This window comes from Genypterus blacodes, unplaced genomic scaffold (genome assembly GCF_046128005.1).
Source record: "Genypterus blacodes isolate CSIRO-AG114 ecotype Tasmania unplaced genomic scaffold, CSIRO-AGI_Gbla_v1 ptg000058l_1, whole genome shotgun sequence".
NCBI classification, from domain to species: Eukaryota; Metazoa; Chordata; class Actinopteri; order Ophidiiformes; family Ophidiidae; genus Genypterus; species Genypterus blacodes.
In genome coordinates this window covers 6,582,121-6,599,131 of record NW_027466870.1, presented here as the reverse complement: position 1 = coordinate 6,599,131, position 17,011 = coordinate 6,582,121, and the positions used below count along the sequence as shown (strand labels likewise).

General features: G+C 45.6%; 4 protein-coding genes across 7 annotated transcripts; all 4 read left to right on the top strand.

Moving 5' to 3' along the window:
* The first annotated feature begins 1,581 nt into the window (after positions 1-1,581).
* Positions 1,582-3,638, top strand: jun (Jun proto-oncogene, AP-1 transcription factor subunit). 2 transcript variants are annotated; one of them, XM_076153515.1, is made up of 2 exons: positions 1,582-1,763; positions 2,005-3,638. In XM_076153515.1, exon 2 carries the CDS (start codon positions 2,056-2,058, stop codon positions 2,926-2,928), a length of 873 nt encoding a protein of 290 aa, XP_076009630.1. In that variant the 5' UTR covers positions 1,582-1,763; positions 2,005-2,055; the 3' UTR covers positions 2,929-3,638. The 2 variants fall into 2 exon arrangements, with proteins under 2 accessions (XP_076009630.1, XP_076009629.1); XM_076153514.1 differs by having other exon boundaries at positions 1,582-3,638.
* Positions 3,639-5,750: 2,112 nt separating this feature from the next.
* On the top strand, positions 5,751-8,548 carry caiap (CARD- and ANK-containing Inflammasome Adaptor Protein). The gene is made up of 4 exons (XM_076153353.1): positions 5,751-7,039; positions 7,146-7,329; positions 7,494-7,716; positions 7,799-8,548. The coding sequence occupies exons 1-4, from the start codon at positions 5,851-5,853 to the stop codon at positions 8,546-8,548; spliced, it is 2,346 nt and encodes a 781-aa protein (XP_076009468.1). The 5' UTR covers positions 5,751-5,850.
* A 639-nt stretch (positions 8,549-9,187) lies between these two features.
* On the top strand, positions 9,188-11,994 carry LOC143003016 (uncharacterized). Of its 2 annotated transcripts, XM_076153478.1 has the most exons (6): positions 9,188-9,316; positions 9,539-9,579; positions 9,688-9,762; positions 9,844-10,033; positions 10,833-11,389; positions 11,862-11,994. In XM_076153478.1, the coding sequence occupies exons 1-5, from the start codon at positions 9,250-9,252 to the stop codon at positions 11,360-11,362; spliced, it is 903 nt and encodes a 300-aa protein (XP_076009593.1). In that variant the 5' UTR covers positions 9,188-9,249; the 3' UTR covers positions 11,363-11,389; positions 11,862-11,994. The 2 variants fall into 2 exon arrangements, with proteins under 2 accessions (XP_076009593.1, XP_076009592.1); XM_076153477.1 differs by lacking the exon at positions 11,862-11,994 and having other exon boundaries at positions 10,833-11,670.
* A 269-nt stretch (positions 11,995-12,263) lies between these two features.
* Positions 12,264-15,526, top strand: faslg (Fas ligand (TNF superfamily, member 6)). 2 transcript variants are annotated; one of them, XM_076153480.1, is made up of 5 exons: positions 12,264-12,667; positions 13,789-14,034; positions 14,483-14,525; positions 14,606-14,665; positions 14,763-15,526. In XM_076153480.1, exons 2-5 carry the CDS (start codon positions 13,912-13,914, stop codon positions 15,170-15,172), a joined length of 636 nt encoding a protein of 211 aa, XP_076009595.1. In that variant the 5' UTR covers positions 12,264-12,667; positions 13,789-13,911; the 3' UTR covers positions 15,173-15,526. The 2 variants fall into 2 exon arrangements, with proteins under 2 accessions (XP_076009595.1, XP_076009594.1); XM_076153479.1 differs by lacking the exon at positions 12,264-12,667 and having other exon boundaries at positions 12,734-14,034.
* The last annotated feature ends 1,485 nt before the right edge of the window (positions 15,527-17,011 follow it).

The following is a 17,011-nucleotide window of genomic DNA, read 5'->3' as shown; positions in this document are numbered from 1 at the left end:
AAAAAGTCAGACAATGGTGGCTTTTTATGTTCCAGTTCTTCCTCCTGAGATGCGTCTCTGGGCACCATAGGACTGATTTACCTGTCACACAAAGACGACACATTTAGAGACGCAGTGCTGGAGACACTGGACAGTAAAGCTGCAAGGGCAACAGATGACCCAGACAGTGGGCGTGGGGAGAACTAGAGGGGAACACGTAAGACACACCCGTTAACCTCCTGCCATTAAACCAGCAGTGATTTCTGACTGTGGGCCAGGGGACAATGGACTGCACTACACTAATTACACAGCCTGACATTGAGAACAGGAGTGTACCGGCTCTTTATGAGGACGAACAGACGTCTGTAGATCTATTCTCAGTTATTTGTAGTTGTAGAAGGATTAAAAGGTCTAAAGTGCAGTTCTGCAGAGTCACAAACCACCGTGTATGCAGTGAAAAAAGCAAAAAGGTCCCGCTAAATCTATCTCCAAATGACTTAATTAACACTCAGACAGTGTTAAATCTCCAGGGAAGAAAAGACTGGTTGTACCAAAGTGCGCTACTCATTAAGGAGGACTCGGCATGGCTCGTCTAGTAAATAACATACTGTACCTGTTTCAATGCATTTTGTGGCGAGTCTGGCGATGTTTGTATGAACCTGCCCAGGTGTCCCATTTTAACCACCTCAGCATAGTGGAAACCACATAGATGTGTGTGTTATAGCACACTTTATATGGGACCACCAACCACAGAGACCACCAAGGTATCATTGGCAGAGGGGAAAATGACTCTCTGCCATGTGTGTGTGCGCGTATACGTGTACACGTTGGACGTAAAGAAATATAATTTGTTTTGACAATTCTGTCTCATTTTTTTCCAAGCTTGTCTTTGGGCTCAGCATAGCAAAACTGAGGTGCAAATTAGAACTTAACATCTCGTCTGTCTCATTGTAATAAGCTTATCTTTCCACCTGTGATTCCTATTGGGCTATACAGAATAAACTTGATTAGATAAAATAGAATAGAATAGACATTTGTCCACATGCTGCTGTAAATTGAATGATTAAAAAGTATGTAGTATTCGTTGTACAAACTGGCTGTTTTTAAGGAATATAATATAGTATAACATAGTATAGAAAATAATATAATAATACTATAATATAGTAGAATACAGATTTGAATAGAATCGAAATACAGACTAGTCATGAAGAAACGAGATGCTAACATGACATTACAATACATTTTTTAGCAAACATGAGAACTTTAATACATGATTTTAATGGCAGTCAAACCAAATCCACGCTCCAGCTGGTTCACAACACGACACGCAGCTCGCGCAGTTGTCCTGAACGCTGCCTGTCCCGCCACAGAGAAGCGGGTAACCAGAGATTCAAAAACAAGACGTCATCCCACAATGCACCGCGCGCACGCTCTCCTTGCTGCATTACCTCATCCCACAATGCACCGCGATAGTTAGAATCTACTGGGTGGTCGTCTAGGCAACGCGCCTTATCTGACGGCTCGGCCACGCCTCGCGCCACGCCCCCCAGCCAATGGGAGAGCCCGGTTATGACATCATGGTTATTTTTAGAGAGGCAGCGGCAGCAGATAAGGTTTGCCTCCACGCTGGACGGATCAGAGTATACACACAGACACGCAGAGCAGCAGCACCACCGCGGCTGGTGACTTGGGCTCGTTTTCACTCAGTGACTGAAGTCTGGATACGCTGTCAAAAGCCTCCTGAGCTGTTCACACACCGCGGCACCTCTGGCTGATACGACGAAGTAAGTCCTGATTCCCGAGTGAAGACTGAACTCACTCAAGTCAAACTTTGGAAGTTTTCCCCGCACAGAGGACTTTTGGGAACGCGGGTTTTCTTCTGCCGACAAACCAGGAAGAAGACAGACGAGAGGAGAGGAGAAGAGTTGTTTTTAAGAGACTTTGCGTTATTGTTTTGGTTTCTCTTCTATGTCTACTAAGATGGAAACTACTTTCTATGACGACTCACTCAACGCTTTCTCCCAGCACGACAGCACCGGCTACGGATACAGCACCTCCAAAGCGCTGAAACACAACATGACACTGAACCTCTCCGACCCCACGGGCACTCTCAAGCCCCATCTGCGGGCTAAAGCCGGGGACATCCTCACCTCCCCGGACGTGGGTCTGTTGAAGCTGGCCTCTCCGGAGCTGGAGCGGCTCATCATCCAGTCCAGCAACGGCATGATCACCACCACGCCGACACCGACACAGTTCCTCTGCCCGAAGAATGTCACCGATGAGCAGGAGGGTTTCGCGGAAGGTTTCGTCCGCGCCCTGGCCGAGCTCCACCACCAACACATGCCGGGCACAACCACCGTGAGCGTCACCTCACCGCCCCAGAGTGTCAACACCGCGTTGCCGCCCGTTTCCTCCGTTGCCGGCGCCACCGTTTACAATAACAACGCCACCATGCGCCCTGACTCTCCTGTCTACGAGGACTTGAACACTTTCAACCCGGCGATCAGCACCGTCTCGGCACCGAGCTACACCTCCTCGGCTCCGTCTATATCTTTCTCAGCCGCCCCGCCACAGCTTCCCCTCTACGGTCAGCCTTCGTCCGGCCCGCTCAGCCGGCTCTCGGCGCTCAAAGAGGAGCCCCAGACGGTACCAGAGATGCCCGGGGAGACCCCCCCTATGTCCCCTATCAACATGGAGAGCCAGGAGCGCATCAAGGCTGAGAGGAAGCGGATGAGGAACCGCATCGCCGCTTCCAAATGCCGGAAGAGGAAGCTGGAGAGGATCTCGAGGCTGGAGGACAAAGTGAAGAACCTCAAGTCCCAGAACTCCGAGCTCGCATCCACCGCCAACATGCTGCGGGAGCAGGTGGCCCAGCTGAAGCAGAAGGTGATGAACCACGTCAACAGCGGCTGTCAGCTCATGTTAACGCAGCAGCTCCAGACCTTCTGAGCTGGTGTCAGGGATGGCGAGGACACAAAGACTGTATTTGAAACGGAACGGGCGCTTCCTGTGATAGTGAGTGGCTGTATCTCCCAAAAAATCATGACGGGAGTTTGGGACGATGCGGCGCGACACTGGCAGGACCCTGGAGCCCGGAGCTCCCCTGTGGCGAGAGAGAGAGAGAGGCCCGGGACAGTGACAGTGACAGCAGCCATGAACCAGAGGGGGGATGGCAACCAGCAGGATCTCTCTCTGGTTCTGCTTCTTGCTGTTTGACAGGACAGGACTGAAGTTTTCTTGATTTCCACCTCAGCTCTGCATGGACCTGATCATGACCATCACAGGAGAGATTCAGTATTAGGGTGAAGAACCTGCAATAGAGACTTTTCTTGCTGTAGCCATAATGGCCTGAAACCTGGGCGTGTTGGCCTGCTCTCAAAAGGCTGAAGAGTTGTAACAAATGCTGCCTGACTTCTGAGTTATTGTACAACGTATTCTTTTCTTAATTTGTAAGAAATTATGTTAGAAGCTTCAAGATATACTTGTTTCTTTCTAAGGTTGTTTAATGGGGTTTCACTCATTGTTCTATGTATATAAGATCAACTTGGAGTACTTATGTTTACCATTTGTAATAAGAATACTGTATTATTTTTTATGTTTGTTTTCTGAGCACTTCAGAAGCTAATCAATATTTAAGAAAATAAACTAAATAAAACAAAGCAACGTTGCCTCTGTGTTCTGTAACTGTGTGTGTGTGTGTGAGAAAAGCAGTGGGTGTGCCATCATGTCAGGAGCTCAAACAATAAAACATGTTGCAACATGTTGCAAGAGCTGCTAGTTCCCACTACCTCAAGGTAAATTCCATTAGTGCTCGTATTGATCCAGGCTAAGTGATTGAGTTTCAGGCTGGTTCAGTGTGGGCCAATTCTGCAAATTGGTGTGTGTGTGTGTAGAGCTAAAGATTCCCCACCTGACGCAAGGTGAAGTGAATATTACACCAAACTACAAAGACATGAGAACCAGGCTTACATGGTGTTCAAGTAAAGTGACTGAACAGAACCCATGTGTGATATCAGTGACTTTGATGCTTCATAACATGAAGACGATCACCATGTTGCTCTCATCATATTCTATCATTCTGTTTTCAACATAACCTCCTGTCCTGTTGTAATTGAACAAAACATCACATACACAAAACAACCATGATGAAACAAGCTGAACCACTAAGAACTCATTTGGAAAAAACATCTGTAACTGCAAATGAATGAGAATTTGGTCCGGTCGGCTGAATATGAACTCAGATCTAAACACACCTGTGCCTCAGTATTCTACATGCCTTATAGGAAGTCAAGATGGAGCATATGCAGCACTATACTCTAGATAAGTAGAGCTGAAGCCTACATTTTAGATGTAGACAAAGGGAGGAAATCTCAACTTTCCTTCTTCAGTACACAAATCAAATATTCTTAGTAATTGAGCTCAGATACTGAATTTATAACTCTTGAGAATACACCAAATAGAGTAAACGCATAAGAAGTTCAGATTCTCCTACACACACACTGCTGTGGGCTGTTATACTGTAGCATTCCTTTAGCTCACAGGCCACCAACCGGCCCTGCTCTCAATGTACCACTAGAGGGCGACATAAACTGAATTAGACACGTAGGCACCCAAAGAACACTTTCAAAACCTCCACGCTTCCATATGAGCTCACCTCTCACTATAAATGCGTTTATATACGAAATTCTTTATATATTATATTAAAGGAATTTTTCATATATTAAGGTTTCTTTGAAATTTCTATTTGCCACCCAATTTTTCTAATGAAACTGATATTTAATCGTTATTAGTGTTTTATAAATGCAGTGCTATTGTGTGTTTTAAATCTACTTTACTGATGTTATAACCCGAAATTAAAAAAGTTAAATATCTACTATTCACATTAAGTGGTGAATCAGATAGTATTTAATATTAAACCTCACTTCTTATATCAAGACAAATCTGCTGCAATCTGTCTTCATTTCCCAAACTTGGGCAGCAGCATGACATCATTCCGGAAAGCCTGGCCTCCTTACCATATAAGGAGAGGGAACACTCGGAAGACCAACGTCACTCGGAATGGGCGTGTGTTACGGGAAGTGAACCGACTCCGGTAATCTGCGCGCTGAGCGGCACGGGGGCAGTATTGTCTCTAAAGAAGCGATCGGACACACAGCAAGGACAAAGCACACAGCAGATGACAACAAAGATGCATCGATCTTTACTAGAAAGTGCAATATCCTTCGGATTTTGGTTCGGTGGTAAGAAGTGGCAAATGAAAAGTGTTAGATATTTGAAATGACAATGAAATGGTGTTACAAAAACAACAACAACACCACCAGCAGTACTACTACTACTACTGGCAAATGAAAAGTGTTAGATATTTGAAATGACAATGAAATGGTGTTACAAAAACAACAACAACACCACCAGCAGTACTACTACTACTACTACTACTAATAATAATAATAATAATAGGGAATTGCTCATACTGAACATTTTACAAAGAGGTTGAATAAGCCTGATGTGACTGTTTTAACACACACACACACACACACACACACACACACACCTTGAAAAAGTCCCAAATCCTGCCATTGTTGTGTACAAAATTAAACATCTTTATATAAAAGGAAGTGTTCAACTCTGGGGAATCTCAGCAGTGGATCAGAAATTGTGTATTTGTATTTCTGTAATAACAAAATGACCACTGCCTTATGTAGTGATGAGAACTAACCGGACTAGCAGGTCAAACTGGGCATGATCTGTGTGTTGTCTGGGTTCATCTGGTTGCTAGGATGAACTATTTCTCTTGGCAATGACAGAACACTACAGAACACAGAGACAACAGGAACCTCAGGTATTAAGGTTTGATTTCTGGATCTATTTAGAATGTTTCATATACTTAAAGGGTTTGAATCGATCTCTGCTCATGCAGAGTCAAACTCGTCAAACCCGTATGCTGTCGATGTGATCAGAGCAAAGAGACGGGATCTGATCTATGGGATCTCACACACAGAGCTTCTGCTGAACCTGCTGGTCACTGAAGGAGCCATGACAGCCGCCAAGAAATCAATCATTTTGAAGATGAGGACATGCAAAGACCAGAACTCCAGGGTCCTAGATCTCATTGTGGAGAGAGGTGAAAGGGCATGTCGCAAATTCTTTCACCCCTGTCTCATGATGGCAGAACCGGACCTTTACCAGCGAATCAAGACCTACGTGGGAGCTGTGAACGAAAGCTTTGGGGACACAAGGAGACAGCTGATTGGATATTTACTGGAGAGGGATAAGGCAGGAATGGGTACAACATCCTATCCCACTGTTACTGAGAAGAATCATCATTTATTTTCCACTAAAGGCAGCAAAAAGTCCAGCATTCTGCTTGGAGACACAAACACCGGACCACTTCTAAAACCAGAGGAGCATAAACCAGCAAAACGTGAGCCTGAATACATTTTTAACCTGATTGCTTCAGGTGGGAGTTTGTCACAACTACAGGAGCTGTTAGATGATACTGACATCAACGCTGTCAATTCTAGAAATGAAACACTGTTACATGTCGCTGCTGAACATGGAGACCTTTCGATAATTGAGTTCTTGCTTGACAGAGGAGCCAGGCTAGACCTCCAGGACAGTAAGGGTCAGACTGCTCTTCACCGAGCAGCCAGCAGGGGTCACACTGAGGCAGTAAGAGCTCTTCTTAAGGCAGGTGCTCCCATTTACACCATGGATGAACAAGGCAAGACCCCAGTTCACCTGGCAGCAGAAGATGAGCACCTTGATACAGTCAAAGCCCTTGTGGAGGAGGAGACCAGGAGCTCCAAAAGCCAAACACAGGACACGTTTCTCCATATGGTAGCCAGGGAAGACAGCTGGAGGCTGGCTGAGCTGCTGCTGCAGAGCGGAGCTACTGCTGAGGCCACAAACAACCAGAAACAAACTGCTCTGTTTTATGCTGTGACTGGTAACAATGAGAAAACAGTGAGCGTGCTTTTAAAGGCAGGAGCTAAAGTCGACCTGGAGCTGATAAATGAAGCCATTAAGCTCAATCATGGATCTATTCTTCATTTGCTGCTAGGCGAGTCTTTTATCTTGGTGATGCACAACACACAACTTTAAAAAGAGTCTCTGGACCTTGGAGATTGATTGAAAATGTTTTTCATTTCTGTTTTTGTGAACTCAAGCTCATGCTGGAGGAACCCTGAGTGCAGAAGCTCTAAGCTCCGCTCTCCTCTCAGCTGTTAGACAGAACCATGAAGGAACGGTCACAGCTCTGATAGACAGCGGAGCAAATGTCAACGTGTGTGACAAACAGGGCTACATTCCACTGCTGCTGTCTGCTGAGCTCGGACATACAGAAGTGTTCAGGTAACTGTCGGCAAATAAGGAGTGAATGCTGCTGAAACACAGCGATCTGGAGCTTCTCCACATGAATACACGAGGGGATCTGAGAGATGAAGCCTGTGACTCCATTATTAATACTATGTTTAATTCCTTGTTCTTTGAAAACGTGGGCTGCTTTTTTTTTCTAGAGTTCTGGTAGAGAAGCAGGCCAGACTGGATGCCACTCTACCAAACCTGTCCTCCGCCTTGCACTTGGCTATCCACGGTGGCAGTGCACCCATAGTTCAAATGCTGCTGGAAAAGGGATTAGATCCAAGCATTGTTGGACCTAAATCCCAAACCCCTCTACACCTGGCAACACAATGCAACAGGCCAGCTTTTGTGAGACTGCTGATAAGATCTGGAGCACAGGTAAATGTCAAAGCAGCTGATAGTGTTGGCAACTGAATGTTTTTTATGTGTATAGACTGAAGGTTGTGTGTTATTTCCTCAGGTGAATGCAGCAGCACAGGATGGCTTCACCCCTTTGCATATAGCGAGTCAGCAGGGCCATGCAGAGACGGCGCTCCTGCTCATTCAGGGAAAGGCCGACCCGGGAGCCAGGGACAGGCAGGGGAGGACACCCTTACACTGGGCCGCCTCAGCCCCAGGACAAAGCTCTGTGGTGGACGTGTTGCTGTCAGCCAGAGCCGACCCAAACATCACAGATAAAGAGAAGAAAACCGCCCTCCACCTGGCTGCTATGGAAGGAAGAGCTCAGGCTGTGACGTCACTCCTGGCCCACAAGGCCAAAGGAGGTGTTAAAGACATGGATGGGTCGACAGCTCTCCACTACGCAGCAGCTGGGGGTCACGTCGACGTGGTCACAACTCTTCTGCGTTCACTCAAGAACAAGGGCATAGAAGAGAGGAACACATGGAGGAAAACACCACTACACACTGCAGCTGAGAGGGGTCACCATGATGTGGCTGAGCTGCTGCTGGAGGCCGGAGCTAAGATCAACTCCACAGATAACAGCAAAGACACGCCTCTGCACTGTGCTGCACGTGGTGGACATGTGGAGCTAGTGAGGAAGCTGGTGAGGTGGGGACAAGCAGGACACATGGGACAGGGGAAGAAGGTGAACCTGCAGGCTACCAACAATCTGGGGAAGACGCCACTGCAGGTTGCAGAGGGAGGAGAGACGGAAGAGCATGAGAACATCACAACTTTGCTCAAGAAGAAGATGCTTCTGATCAAATAGAGGCAGGGCAGATTTGAGAATGAAATGTTAAAGTCCTCATTTGGTCTCTCAGGACTTCAAATTCTCATTCTTTTATCATCAAGTCTGATTCGTTTCATGTCATCTTGAAACTATTTTCACATGCAAAACAAACTTCTGATCACATGATGCTGTTCCTGCCTTTGAATTTTGACAGCAAACTACATTGGTGAACAAAATAAGAAAAGGCAATATTTTAAAAGGCCAATAATCAATGTTACTTAATTTAAATAATATTCTTATATGACAGTGTATTTCCTGTTCTATTAATGTGAAGCTATCTGAACTATTGTAATAAAAGAATAAATTAGGCAAACAACATAAATCATTACAACTGCAGGCCACTGGGGTCAATCTGGAGTAACATGACACCATAATGAGAGTCAAACCTCACTACATACTCACCATAATGCAAATAGGATTGGAATGTGTTGGGTAGCATGTGCCATTGAACGAAGATGTTTTCTCACAGTAAACATATATCATTATACATTTAAAGTAAACGTGCAGGAGCTGTTATTGTCACAAAGGTAGCAACTTCGCGCACAGCGTTTGTAAAGCGATGCAAATATGAATAAAGTTTTTAAAGGAGCAAGTTGGGGCGCGAGCTTGTGTCTGTCACGTGACCAAAGGGGACGCCGGTCACGTGACGTTGTTATGGTTGTCCAGCATGTGCAGCGACGATGGCGAGAAACGAGGAGAAACAACACGGCAGACTGAACAGGCTGTGGCTTCAGAAAGAGAGAGAGGGCGAGTAGTAGCCACAGTGTGTGATGATGTTATTAGTGTGTCCGATCCACACGGGGTGACTCAGCTAGTCAGCTTCTGGTAGCACACAAGGCTAACCCGTAGCTAGCTGCTGTAATAGAGCTTCATTTCCACCAAGAAGTTTGATTTAAACGTTTAGCAATTTAAACTTACACGCTCTTCTTTTCTCTGCTACCTTCTTGTCGTCACTTTCTGTTTTTCCAGAGGGGCGACTGAAGGACGTCCAGCAGCGAAGACCTAAGCTGGTAATCAAACACGTCCAAACTCATGATAACGTTTGGTTTCTGTTAACTTCCATGTTTCAGTCACCTTCCTTCCTTCCTTCCTTCCTTCCTTCCTTCCTTCCTCCACAGTCTACACTCAACTCTGCTGCCTCCGTGACAAAGTGGATCCCAAGCATCAAGAGTGACATCGAGTATTACCTGCAGGTTGGTTTGCAGTGAGGCATCATCTGTAACGAATCTCTGCTAATGAATCTGAGGAATACTTGGTCTTGTTTCTCCTCTCAGCAGTCCCAGCTTTCTCACTACCCAGAGAGGAAGATGGCAGAGTTCCAGTTGCGCATGGAGGCCTTGGAGAGAGAGTACAAACGCTTCATCATCAAACTGAGAAGCCTGGACCCCTCCTGTAAACACAAGCCATGGACTCCACGAGCGTACTGCAAAAGGAGAGCGGACACACAGGAGCCATCAAGCACGGGTCAGTGTGTGTTACAGTGTGTTACTGTCACAGTCAGAACAAGGGAGAACTGACAGGACGGCATGGAGCCAAGATGTTATATGGTATCATGCATGTGTTCTGTTTGAGGTGACATGAATCTCAGTCTGCTCCCTGAGGAACGACTCTCTGTGCTTCCTCACACACGATCTGAGCATCTTAGCATTCTGTTTGTGAAATTTAGGCTTTGAAATGGAAAATAATGCGGGTAATTGGCTGTAAAATAAGGAAATGAAGCAGCATCATGGAAAATGAAGCTTTTTGTTTTGGTGGAATCGGGCAGAAAAAGTGTCAGATTGTATTTTTGTTGGTGTTCTTCCAATGAGCCTACATCCCTTCTAGCCTCATAGTGAAGCTTCCCGTGTGTGTGTGTGTGTGTGTGCAGCAGAGCAGATCACGTAGCTCATACACCACCCATCATTTAAACACCTCAGGGTGGTTGGTGGTTATCTGATCTATCTGATTAACCAAATGTCTCGCCGCTCAGTTTCCGTCCTCGTTTCTTTGTCATGCTATCTAAATGCTTTATCTTTCCTGTGTGAGTGTGTGTCATATCACAGAATGTGTGTGTCGGCTGGGTTAATTAGATTCCTTGTGTTAAAGGCGGATGTGTGCACACATCCGCCTTTAAGTTTAATACTTACATGTGTTCTTTGGCCTGTTTCTTCTTTAATTTTGATTTGAACCTTTCCTGAAAGATACCTGCTGCATATCCAATATGTACTGTATATATAGTTTAATATAATCATTCATCTCTATGTGCTCTTACTCTCGTTTACAGTTAACAAAGCTAAACCCTGTGAGTCCCATGATGGTGGGGCTCAGCTGAGTGGAGCTCAGAGGGTCAGTGAATGGACGGCCAGTGACAGAGTGGAGGATCTCCACCAATCAGAGGCCAGGTTTCAAACCCCCGTCTCCACCGGTCTCGTCGTCCAAACCTCCGAGCCGATCTGCTCCGACCAGGACCGGCCGCTTTCCTTTGATCGCATGCGGCTGGCTGTGGCTGCTGCTGCATTCAGGGGACCGTCGCTTCAGCCTGGGATCACACAGACACAGAGCCTAGCCAGGGTGCTGCAGGCCGGACTGCCTAACCTTGGGAATTCTGCTGTAGGGCAAAGCTTTCCCACAAGGATTAGAGAAACTGCAGGGCCCAGAGGGAGCGAGGATGAGGCTGAACAGAAGAGTGCAGACTGTGAAACAGCAGGAAGGAGAGCAGGCAGATCCTCCAGCACTGAGACAGGAGAGGAGAGGACGGGACACATCCTGGGACTAGGCTGTTACTCTTCATCTGAGGAGGAGACAGACACATAGTGTTTATATTCTAGAAAGTATGAGGACGTATGAAGTATGAAGAGGAAATCCATCATTTTCTACATTTGAATAGAAATAAATTATTCTCTGTATCTTCATGTTGTTTTTCTTCAGTCACTTAATATGAAATTAAGGCGATGAGAGTGACATCTTTAACATCTCAATCAGTATAAGTATAATATATATATAATATGGCATAAGAGCAGTGACATATTAAACCTGAGTTAGGGGAGATGAAACACTGAAACAGCTGTGAAGTGAACTGGAACACAGAAGATGCAAATAAAATAGTTTCTATTACAAGATGAGTTATGAAAGCCATGCTCAGGTTTAGAAATTCATCGTCATGCTCAAGCATCATTACTGCTGTGCCCGTGCGTGTGTGTAATCACTCATCATTACCACAACTAGCTCCATTATGCAAATGGAGAGAAAGACGCTGTGTGAGAATGACACAGCAACAGACCCAATAGTTGCTGATTCAGTGATTCATTTTCAGACATCCTTACTGGAGCAGCAGCTCTGCAATTGGCCTGGTTAGACCCCAGACACCAGCCTCCCACCCCTCCGCCCCCCGCCGCCGCTGCTGCTGCTGCTGCAGTGAGGAAGACCGTCAGCGCCACACTTCTGGGAAACAGGCTCCTCAGCCTGTAGAAAGCAGACACCTTGTGCAGTCTTTGGTTAAGCTTGACGTAGTTGCCCTTTTAGTAAGAAGTGCACGGTGGGTTTTCCTCCTTCTGCTGGGCCGCAGAGAAATGAAACTCACACCCGAGGGACAGAATCAGACCCCCTGAGCTGCACGACACACCCAAGCTTATGCTGACGTTCAGAATCAGGATCGTTTCAAACCCGTTCCCCTTTAAGAAGAAGAAGAAGAAGAAACTTTGTATGTCTTGTATTACAGAGGTGTCAGCGCAGGGCAATACATTTGCAATAACCACACAAAATGTGACACCTGTCCATTAGACGTTGTGTGGATAACTGAATACTTTTGACTGAACAGTAGTAAATGGCGTTTCATATTAAAGATTTCCCCCCGGCCCCCAGCATGTAATCAAGACTGCGCAGTGAGGAGCTTCATCAATTCAGCATAATGAAACTCCCACCTATGAGGTCTGAAAGATGTCACCACCAAACCACTAACTGAATGTTAATGACAATGCCTTGTTCTTGATCTTCATCACCCAACAGAAACATAAATGTTTGATGGAAACGGTTGCGACCACAACCAACAGCAAGGTAGAGATAGAGCTGAAACCTAATATGGAAGAAGAAGACCACAGCGGTGTTCATCACTGAGGAGAGGTGAGGCGCTCGGCTTTCCTGTAAGTGCATCGCTCTTTCTCTGTCTCTGTCTCTGTCTCTGTCTCTCTCTCTCTCTCTCTCTCTCTCTCTCTCTCTCTCTCTCTCTCGCTCTCAGTATTTCATGTAGCAGCATGAAAGCAAATGCAGAGGCAGAAGTCTTTTAATGTGGCAGCAGCATCTTCCCACCAACATCCAACTTGGTACACTACTGAAACTGCTGCATCAGTGTTTACCAACAAACTAAACAATGATGTGCAAGAAGAGAAAAGGTTATTACGACCAATTTCAAAGAACAAACACACAAATTTCTATAGGACTATATTCAGCTTCAGTGCATGATTTAGATGTAAAAGAGCACAGGGACGCCAGCGTGTGTGTAAGTGTGTAAGTGTGTAAGTGTGTGTGTGTGTGTGATCAGTTAAAGGTCCTGATGTGCAGGAGAAGTCAGTGAGTGCAAGAAAATCCCCAAAGTGTGTTAATTAGGCCTCGAGAACTAAGAATGCACAAAGTGTTCGCTGTTTCACAATGTTTCCCTTTGTGGAATACGTGAGAAAATCAACTCGTCATGACGACTCGGCGGTGGTTAATCAGGTTGGGGTCAGCACAAACCCCAAGCTTCCTCTCTTCTCTTCAAGAGTTTGCTACAGCTTTCTACAGAACTGATTAAGAAATTCAAGGGAAAGAGAACATAAATGTGACCAACACATGACCATAATGTGTGTGTGTGTGTGTGTGTCTGTGTGAGAGAGAGAGAGAGAGAGAGAGAGAGAGAGAGAGAGAGAGAGAGAGTGTGCAACAGTTGTGTAAAAAAGTTTGTCTGGATGTAAAATTGGTCCATGCAGACCACAGATGTAGCGGTGGAATGATGGATGTCTGGATGAGGTGATGGAGAGTGTGAGTGTGTGAGACCTAAGGTGTGCACAGCTCATGTCAACGTGGGTGGAAATTGTGGCTTGTGATTGCTCTGAGGGCTGAGGCTTCGTTTTTTTAAGACGAGGGCTCAGACACCAACACACACACACACACCTCCTGCATGCAGAGACGACGCATGCACACACAGGTTCTCTCTCCTGCTGAAGACCTTCACCATGAGCTGTGAGCAGACCTATCCTTACCCGCAGGTCTTTCTGGTGGACTCGGGCGGGGGTGAGCAACACTCTGCTCAAACTCCAAACCTGGTTCCGTGCTGGTCCTTCCCACCTGCCCAGGAGAGGAGCAGGAGCCGGGGAAAGAGCCGGGGCTGCATGGGAGTCGGTCACAGTCTGGTCGTGACCGTGCTGATGATTTTCCTGCTGGTGTTTGCAACTTTGGGCCTCGGCGCCTACGAGATTTATAAGATACGGGCAGAACTGGCTGAGATGAGAAAGGTAAGGAGCAGCTGGGGGGATCTGTGAGAATGATTAGGTTTTGAGGCATTGCAAGGAGAAAGAGGTTGATCATGATGTGAGAATGAAAGGTTTGCAGTTAAGTAACAGGAGGAGGGGGAAGGTGTGATATTAGTGGAAATAGATATTAGATAATGAAGAGGAGCAGAGTGGGGGTGACAGGTGTGAGGTGGGAGAGTGGAAACGGTTTCTTTAAGCAAACTTACTTAAACTGACTGAATCTCTGTCCATGTCTTGAACCTTTAGCGCTCCCCCTCCTCTGCTCTGACATTTAAACCCGGGGGACGCTCGCTCTATCTGTGGTCCGGCAAAGACAGGATTTCCTCTCTCTGTCTCACGATCTGACTGAAGCGCTCGAAGAAAAGCGCTGTGGTACGAAGAACTGAGTTTGATGTGGTAACGTTATGTCTCTGTTTCTCTCATCTCACAGATCACGCCTGAGTTTAACACACCTGAGAAGTACATTGGCGATGGTAAGTCTGACCTCCAGTGTCTCTCAACATGCAGGATCAATCTCCATTGAAGGGATTCTCTAATATGACGATCGTTTCAGGTCCAGAGTTGAATGAAGCGCAGGACAGCACCTACGTTAGACCTGCTGCTCATGTCATAGGTAAGCAAACAGGGTTCATTATGATTGAAGCTATGGATCCCTTTTCTGCATTGGACTGGATCAGTGTGACATCATTTCCTCTCTCTCTCTCTCACAGGACGCATTAATAACAGATTCGATCACAGCCTGCGTTGGGAGCCGCATGCAGGCTCGGCCTTCATCAACGGCGCCATCCAGTACCGGCTCGCCGACGGCACTCTGCAGGTCAATGAGACGGGACTGTATCACGTTTACTCACGGGTGGAGTTCATCTTTAAGCAGTGCCCCACGAAAGACTTTGTCCACTCTGTGAATGTGAGGAGAGCGCATGAGGAACAATCTTCCATCCTGATGAAGGACCACAGGGTCAAGGCGGGTTTATGCAAGCAGCTCTCCTTGACCACAGAGAGTTACCTGGCCTCTGTCGTCCATCTCCAACAAGGGGACAGATTGTTTGTGAGCGCATCGCACCCGGCTAGTCGGAGTGATGAACATTACGGCAATTTCTTTGGTCTCTACAAGATCTGAGAGTTCAGAGTGACGCTTTGTTTGTTTCCCAGGTTATCTGTAGGAATATTCAGATTCTCTCAGACCGCATTGTTCCTAATGATTCCTATGAAAATGCTGTACATCCTGTCTTCATCCAGCTTTAGAGTAGCATGTGAAATGAACTGTTGCATTTTATGAACATGCCTTGTATGCAAAGGCAAAGCAAATCCAGTTAAACACTAAGGTGCTGGTTTAGGTGTAGCGTTTAGAAAAAGTATTTATTTGAAATGAATCTGACTCAGCTGCTGTCAGGTCTGAATGTATTGATTGTGAAACAGTAAAGTGTGACATCATAGATCCTTGGCAGAAAATAAAGAAGTTATTTAATTCAATCAGTTGAAACAGTGAATGTGATTAATAATGGGATTGAACACTGACATGAGGAGTTTGCTGATTCCTGTACATTCCACTGCGGCTCTGCAGGCGTCTGAAACAGAAGCAGGTTTGTAAATTGAAAGTAGCTGGTCAGATATGAAAGAAATCAAAATGTTGCGGTTGCAGAAGGTTAAAAAAGTCGCAATAAAACCACAGAGCAGGGGCTTTGCATTGCTGCAGGGCATGTTCTGTTCTGTAACACCCTCATTGCACTGCTCTTTGCACACCACAACGCATATTAGCCTAGCAGATGTGCGACAGCTGGGTGCAGATGAGGGGATGGAGGCAGATCTGCACTTCCTTCCTGTGTGAACGAAGCAGGGGTCTGCGTGCAAACATGTCGGCTTTTGCTGAAAATGACGCAGTGCCTTTGTGCTGTACTGAAATTTAGATGGTTACAAAATATATGGGACTTGTTCCTGACATCTGGCTAGAGACTTCTAAAGACGTTTATCAATGGAATCCATAATAAGAATAATTTTTTTTTTTAAAGTTTATTGTGCAAAAAAAAAAAAAAAAAGGCTGGCCACCAGGGGGCGCAAATGGCACACCCAGCCTCCTAACACTCAAAAGTTACTGATCACTATAAACAAACGATCCGTTCATATCATTAATTAGTTTGAATGTACTTACTGTATATCCACCTGAATTTGATGATTGATTGATTGACTGATTATTAAAAGGTGCTGCTTAGGGGGTGATCCCCGTTATAAAGTCAGTGGTCTAATTGCTAATATCGTAAATGCAATCTGCAAGCAACATTTAACAACACTTAAAACCTCACTACAGCGGAACATATGTGCAAAGGAAATGTTTTGTGGGTAATTTCGTAAATTAAATATTTCTAAACTATGCAAAACCTCAGTGGACCAAAAAGGACAGAAAGTGATTCTGCTGTCGGAAACCTGTAGGCAGCAGAATGGAAACAAGAAGTTCAAAATAGAGTGAATTCTTTTTTTCAATTGTTTTTCACCACGCTTCATTGTGTCACGTTTGTAATATAAATGTAACTATCAGAGCAAAACACGCTCCATGATCATTCACTGCCTGCTGGAATCGCGAGGTGTGGAGTTGTGTTGCAACATGTGTGAGGTAATGTCACACACCTGCAATGCAAAGCGTACTAAAAGTACTTAGCAAGTTTAAGATGAAGTTTGGCTGTTGTCATGACAACCAGAACAAAGCTTCTGTTGCAAAAATTTTGAAGGATCAAGATCACACCCGCATAAGTTGCATTATGAATGGATTTCGATTTCAACACCAAGGACCCTACGTTGCTGTGTCACAATGACAGTGAATGAAAAAGGAAACAGAAATCTGATGTAAACATGCGAAACAAAGTCTTCCCCTTGTCTCTATCGCCATCTGTCAAATATTTAAAGAACTGCAATTATTCTGACAGCAGCGAGGAGAGATTGTTGATCACCTCACATCTCTGTGATG